Source organism: Danio rerio, chromosome 6 (assembly GCF_049306965.1).
Source record: "Danio rerio strain Tuebingen ecotype United States chromosome 6, GRCz12tu, whole genome shotgun sequence".
NCBI lineage: Eukaryota > Metazoa > Chordata > Actinopteri > Cypriniformes > Danionidae > Danio > Danio rerio.
The window spans coordinates 250001-257500 of NC_133181.1; the positions used below are offsets into that span (position 1 = coordinate 250001).

General features: G+C 49.6%; 1 protein-coding gene across 1 annotated transcript in view; it reads right to left on the bottom strand.

The window, feature by feature from the left end:
• Window positions 1-316: 316 nt before the first annotated feature.
• hmgxb4b (HMG box domain containing 4b) overlaps window positions 317-7500 on the bottom strand; it is an 8058-nt gene continuing 874 nt past the window's right edge. Inside the window, exons 2-12 of the mRNA XM_073953457.1 lie at window positions 7488-7500; window positions 7336-7408; window positions 5608-5883; window positions 4665-4868; window positions 4472-4575; window positions 3769-3847; window positions 2609-2673; window positions 2388-2526; window positions 2087-2316; window positions 712-834; window positions 317-602 (exon numbers count right to left, since the gene is read on the bottom strand). The exon at window positions 7488-7500 is cut by the window's right edge and continues 116 nt beyond it. Of these exons, the coding sequence (XP_073809558.1) occupies window positions 558-602; window positions 712-834; window positions 2087-2316; window positions 2388-2526; window positions 2609-2673; window positions 3769-3847; window positions 4472-4575; window positions 4665-4868; window positions 5608-5883; window positions 7336-7408; window positions 7488-7500 (1351 nt within the window). The 3' untranslated portion in view covers window positions 317-557. The remainder of the gene's footprint in view (window positions 603-711; window positions 835-2086; window positions 2317-2387; window positions 2527-2608; window positions 2674-3768; window positions 3848-4471; window positions 4576-4664; window positions 4869-5607; window positions 5884-7335; window positions 7409-7487) is intronic.

A 7500-nucleotide genomic window follows, 5' to 3' on the forward strand; every position in this document is an offset into this window, starting at 1 on the left:
ACACACACACACACACCTGTGCACAGCACGCCACACTCTCAGTGTGTTGTAGACAGGATATATCGCCCTCTGTAGTGCACTTGGCAGTGAACACACAGACATACAGACGTGTTGTTCAAACTGAAGTGCTCAGATCTGGCCACTTCTTAGGGCCCTTAAGAGTGAAGGATTGTGAGGGCACTAATGCCGGACACCTCAGGCCGTGATGCTTTACGCAGGGAACTGTGTGGTTTGATGACGGAGCCCAGCGACTACCACTACATGATAAATCACCACAAACCCAGAGAAACGCGAGAGGAATGAGACACTCTCCAGATAAAAGACCTACTAAAACAGCCTTTATTGAGACGAATCAAGAGAAACACGACAGAAACAGAAGAGCAGGTAAAAACAGAGCGCAGGTTAAGAAGCAGGTAAAAGCTGAGTGTGTGTGTCTGTGTGTGTGTGTGTGTGTGTGTGTGTGTGTGTGTGTGTGTGTTGATCCAGTGCAAATCTGTGCAATGGTAAAGAGTCTTTAGTGGAGGATTGACGGAGCCGCAGGGTATCCGGACGCGTCCTCATAATCCCGGCATCACATACGCAATGTTGTCCAGAGTGTTGGACTGCACACACAGAGACACACAGAGGTCAGACCACACACACGTTTCATGAGGAGATGTGTGTGTGTGTGTGTGTGTGTGTGTGTGTAGATGTGTGTGTGAGGAGCGTTACCAGCACATGATGAGGGCAGCCGTTGAGTTCGGGGACTTGAGTGGTCAGACAGGCCAGCGGGCCGAGAGCACACAACACTGAGTCCAGCAGCACCGACAGAGAGCCGGACACCGTCACCATACCCTGAAACACACACACACACACACACACACACTTATTAGGTACACCTGTCCAACTGCTGTTTAGCGTAAATTTTTTATCAGCCAATCACAGGGCAGCAGCTCACTGCATTTAGGCATGTAGACATGGTGAAGAGGATCTGCTGCAGGTCAGAGCGAGCATCAGAATGGGGAAGAAAGGGGATTTAAGAGACTCTGAATGTGGCATGGTTGTTGCTGCCAGACGGGCTGCTCTGAGTATTTCAGAAACTGCTGATCTACTAGGATTTTCAGGCACAACCATCTCTAGAGTTTACAGAGAATGCTCCGACAAGAGGAAATATCCAGTGAGCGGCAGTTCTGTGGGCGCAAATGCCTTGTTGATGAGGTCAGAGGAGAATGGCCAGACTGGTTCCAGCTGATAGAAAGGCAACAGTAACTCAAATAAGCACTCGTTACAACCGAGCTCTGCAGAAGAGCATCTCTGAACACACAACACGTCCAACCTTGAGGCGGATGGGCTACAGCAGCAGAAGAGCACACCGGGTGCCGCTCCTGTCAGCTAAGAACAGGAAACTGAGGCTACAATTCACACAGACTCACCAAAACTGGACAATAGAAGATTGGAGAAACGTTGCTGCTCTGATGAGTCTCCATTTCTGCTGCCATATTTAGATGGTCGGCTCACAATTTGGCCTCAACAACATGAAAGCATGGATCATCCTGCCTTGTATCAGCGGTTCAGGCTGGTGGTGGTGGTGTAATGGTGTGGGGGAGATTTTCTTTGGGTCCATTAGTACCAATTGAGCATCAACGCCACAGCCTACCTGAGTATTGCTGCTGACCATGTCCATCCCTTTATGAGCACAGTGTCTCCATCTTCTGATGGCTACTTCCAGCAGGATAACGCAGCATGTCATAAAGCTCAATCATCTCAGACTGCTGAACATGACGATGAGTTCACTGTACTCACATGGATGATTTTATTTAATTACACTAATAGTTTCAGGGAGGATTCAGAAATCTGTTCTGTGTGTCTGACAAAAGAAAATATGCAAACCGGTGTGTGTGTGTGTGTGTGTGTGTGTACAAGCGTGAGAGTGTGTGTATGTGTCAAGTCAAGTCAATGTTATTCTTTTGTTGTCTCCACAATGTAGACTCCTCTGAGCGCCAGCAGATGATTCAGCTGCTCAGAATGCTGCAGATGCTCTGCTGAACAGCGGAACCAGCAGCGGACACGGCCTACAGACACAGAGAGTGTGTGTGTGTGTGTTTACCTCAGTCTCCTGGAGTCGGCGTCCAATCAGTGACAGAGATTCTCCCAGCAGCTGCAGGTGAGCGGCCGCATCGATGGGGTCCACATCCGGGTCTCTGAGCGGTGAGAATGTGTGTGTGTGTGAGTGTGTGTGTGCGGGCCGCGGCGCTGAGCCGTTCTGCACAGGAGCCACTGCTGTCTCCTGCCGCTTCAACACAGCAGCGCCTCCTGCAGGAGTGGAGGAGTGATGAGCTGCACACAAACACAGAGCGTCAGCACACACACACACACACACACTGACCCCCAGAGCCCACCCTGCTGACCTTTGACCCTGCCGCTGTCCTTCTGCGCTCGTGACACCGGCTGCTGCTGCTGCTGCTGCTGTTTGCTGGGTTTGGTGTGTTTGCTGCTGTCGCTCTTCATCTGCCGCCGCTGCAGATACTCCGACCTCTCCCGCCACACCTGAACACACACACACACACACGCCGTCAGCTCCACACACACTCCACACAGGTGCATGATGGGTAATGAGGCGGAGCAGCACCTGTTTGTCTCCCTCAGGCAGCTGCTTCCAGGCATCGGCCAGTCTCTTGCTCAGGTCTCCGAAATCTAAACCCAAACACAGAGATGAGTCCCGTTAAACACACACACACACACACACACACACACACACACACACACAGACCCAAACACAGAGATGAGTCCCGTTAAACACACACACACACACACACACACACACAGACCCAAACACAGAGATGAGTCCCGTTAAACACACACACACACAGACAGACCGGTAATGACATGCTAATCACACTAGCGACATGCTAATATTAGCAATATGCTAATTCATATTATAAACATATTAGCACCATATTGAAACCATGCTAAAACATGTTAGCAACTGCCTAACAACTACTCAGAACACCTTAGCATCTGCCTAACAACACCTTAGCAACTACCTACCATGCTTTAGCAACTGCCTAGCAACATCTTGGCAACTACCTAACAACACGTTAGCAACCACTCAGAACACCCAAGCAACCACCTAGCAACACCTTTGCAACCACCTAGCAACACCTAAGCAATCACCAAGCAACACCTTAGCAACCACTCAGAACACAATAGCAACCACCTAGCATCACTTTAGCAACACCTTAGCAACCACTTAGGACACTTTAGTAAGCAGCTAGCAACACCTTAGCAATGACCTAGCATCACAATAGCAACGACCTAGAAAACCTTAGCAACCGCCTAGCAACACCTTAATCATGACCCAGAACATCCTAGAAACCGCCTAGGAACATCTAAGCAACCATCTAGCAACACCTTAGCTACCACTCAGAACAACCTAGCAACTGCATAGCAACAACTTGCAACTGCCAAGCAACACCTTAGCAACTCCTTGGAACACCATAGCAAACGCCTAAACCACTCAAAACACCTTAGCAACCCCTTAGCAATGCCTTAACAACCAGTCAAAACACCCTAGCAACGCCTCAGAACGCTCTAGCAACCGCCTAGCAACCATTCAGAACACCCTAGCAACTACTTAACAACACCATAGCAACCACTCAGAACCCCCTATCAACAGCCTGGCAAGAAACATGCCATCTATACTAGAAACATGACCCGCTGATATTAATGTCCAGTATCTGATCTGAACACAAGCAGGTGAACTGATGATGATGATGATGAAGGTCTCACCGAGGCCCGGGTGCTCCTCCAGAATGCTGTTCCTGTACTCTTTGTAGAAGATCTGATAGGCCGTCAGCACCTTCTTCTTCTGCACACACACACACACACACACACACACACACACATACACAGAGAGAGAGAGAGAGAGAGAGAGAGAGAGAGAGAGAGAGATAGAGAGAGAGAGAGAGTGTCTGATCATCACTGGAGGTCCTCTAGTGGACATGTCTGGCACTGCAGCTGAACACAATCCTACTGAGATTTCAACTTTCAATTGGAAGTATGATTTGTTCAGATGTTTATCTTTGATTTTCTGTCAATCTTAGGCTGAAACATGTTTTATATAATACCTATTTTATGTGTTATAATGACATACAGGTGTATTCCACTGATCATGGATGTTTGGACTCTCAGCAGTGAAGATTAAAGCACACTGAACTGCGCTTCAGCTACACTACAGCCGACAGCAGGGCTACTCAGTTGGTTCGGCAGGGGGCAGTTCATGCAAAGCATTTCAAATGAGGGGCCGGAGAGATCTGACTTGCATTATGAGTGATGAAGACACAACAGCAATGTGTATGTAATGAACCCGTATCCTCTCGCGGGCCATATCAGAGGATACGATGGGCCGGATTGGGCTCTGAGTTTGATTTCTATGATAAGCTCAGGTTTACTTCAGTCTCCTCCTCCTCCTCCTCCTCCTCCTCCTCCTCACCTTGTCTTTGCTCTTGCGTTTCCCTCCGTCTTCTCTCCTCTTCTTCTTCTCCTCATGGCTGTGATGGCCTGGGGTGTGTGGGCTCCATTCTGTGCTGCCATTGGCTGAGAACAGAGAGGTCAGGGGTCAGCAGCACACACACACACACACACACACACACACACTCTGAGACACACAGAAGTGGAGTGTGTACCTGCGCCGCTCCTCTTGACTGATCTGCTGCTGTGCTTCTTCTGCCGCTCCTTCTTCTTCTTGCTCTTCTTGCTCTTCTTCTTCTTCTTCTTGCTGCTGCTGTGTGTGTGTGTGGCCTCCTGGATCTGCAGTTTCCCGCACTCGCTGTCATCCGCAGAGGAGGAGCCGCTGCTGTCGGCCGCGTCAGGAGCTCCAGCGTAATGAACTGACGGACACAAACACACAAACACACAAACACACTGCTTAAAGCGGAGCGTCCAGCTGAACAGAGGAGTTAAACACAGCTGACGTCACTGATGCACCTCAGGACGAACACACACACACACACACACACACACACACACACACACACACACACACACTGTTATATCACAGACATGACCTGTCAGCAGCGTGCATTACACACACACACACACACACACACACACACACACACACACACACACACACACACACACACAGTCATGCTGACACACAGAACATGCTGTCAAATCTGGACATGTTGACCCTCCAGACTATACACTCATTACTTCCTTCAGCTTAATCTCTTTAGTCATCAGGGGTCACCACAGCGGAATGAACCACCAACTATTCCAGCTTATGTTTAATGCAACAGATGCCTTTCCAGCTGCAACCCATCACTGGAAAACACCCATGCACATTCACACACACACTCACACACTACAGCCAATGTAGTTGATCAGTTCCCCTATAGCGCATGTGTTTGGACTGTGGGGGAAACCGGAGCACCCGGAGGAAACCCACACCAACACGGGGAAAACATGCAAACTCCACACAGAAACACCAACTGACCCAGCCGAGACTCGAACCAGCAGCCTTTGTGTTGAGAGGCCACAGTGATAACCACTGAGCCTCTGTGCTGGCCCTAATGACCCCAGACCTGCGCTGTGCTCCACTGTCAGTAAGAATAAGCAGACTCTGACCTTCCAGCTCCACCTCCTCGCCCACCACTGGAAGCCCCTCTCGCACCACCTGCGGCTGCTTCCTGCTGGAGGACGAGTCCCGGTCCCTGCGTGGGGCCTTCAGCGGGGCCCGGGGGCCGAGCGGAGAGTCGGAGCCCACTGCGGTCGGGGACGTGATGGCCTGCAGGAGCCCCATGGCCGTCTGTGGGGACGCGGAGCCGTCTGCGGGGGGCAGGAGCGAGCGCTGGCTCTCAGACACACTCCGCTTCCTCTTCCTGTGCTGAGAGCTGTGAGCATCTGCAGGACACACACACACAGTCAGATTCTACACACACACACACACACTCACACAAGGAGTATCCTTGAATCTCCCAGGAGGAAGTAAATGAACAGTGCATGCGGAGAGTATTGATGGCGCTTCACCTCTCCCACATGTGTTTATGTTACATTCTTATTCCAAAACGGATCAACTTGATTGATTTCCTCAACATTCTACACACAATCCCCCATAATGACAATGTGGAGAAAGAGTTTTAGAAATTGTTGCAGATTTATTAAAGATGAAAAGCTGATAAATCTCATGTACATCAGTATTCTCAGGCTTTCTCGAGACTTGGCACAGCTGTCTTTGGGAATGTTTACCCGTTCCTCTTTGCAGCACCTCTCAAGCTCCATCAGGTTGGATGGGAAGCGATGGTGTTCAGCCATTTTCAGATCTCTCCAGAGATGTTCAATAGGATTTAGTTCTGGGCTCTGGCTGGGCCACTCACCGAGTTGTTGTTGTGCCGCTCCTTTGGGTCATTGTCCTGCTGGAAGATGAAGCGTCGGCCCAGTCTGAGGTGGAGAGCACTCTTGTGCAGGTCTTCATTCAGGATGTCTCTGTACATCGCTGCGTTCATCTTTCCCTCTATCCTGACTAGTCTTCCAGCTCCTGCTGCTGAAACACATCCCCACAGCATGATGCCAACACCACCATGCTGCACTGTAGGGATGCTGTTAGCCTGCTGATGAGCGCCGCCTGCTGTTCTCCAAACGTAACGCCTGGCGTTCACTCCAAACAGTTCAGTTTGAGTCTCATCAGAGCAGAGAGTTTAGTTTCTGATGCTCTGAGAGTCCTGCAGATGGCAAACTCCAGGCGGGGAGTGTCTTCCGTCTGCTTGCTCTACCATGATGGAGGCCGCTGTGCTCACTGGAGATGTCAGAGCAGCAGAACTGTTTCTGTCACCTTCCCCAGCCTTGTGCCTCCAGACAATCCTGTCTCTGATGTCTACAGACAGTTCCTTTGTCTTCATGCTTGGTTTGTGCTTTGTCATGCACCGTCAACCCTGGGCCCTTATATAGACAGCTGTAGCCTTTTCAGATCATGTCCATCAGCTGAATTGAGCACAGCTGAACTCCAGTGAAGATGCTGGAACATCTCCAGAATGATCAGTGGAGACAGAATGAACCTGAGCTCAGTTTACAGCTTCACGCCAAAGCCTGAGAATACTGATGTACACGAGATTTTACAGGTTTTACATTTAATAAATCTGCAACAATTTCTAAAACTCTTTCTCCACATTGTCATTATGGGGGATTGTGTGTAGAATGTTGAGGAAATCAATCAATTTAATCTGTTTTGGAATAAGAGTGTAACATAAACACATGTGGGAAAAGTGGAGTGCTGTCAATACTTCCTGCATGCACTGTAAATTAAATCACACACACACACACACACACACACACACACACACACACACACACACACACCTCTGTGGAGATGATCCTCATAATGCTTCTTCTTCTTGTGGATCTCACCAGCCGAGAAGAAGACGTCAGTGTCCTGTGAAGAGCAGAGATCAGTATCTACACGTACACACAAGCGCACGCACACACACACATGCATACACATGCACACACACCTTCAGCTGCTTC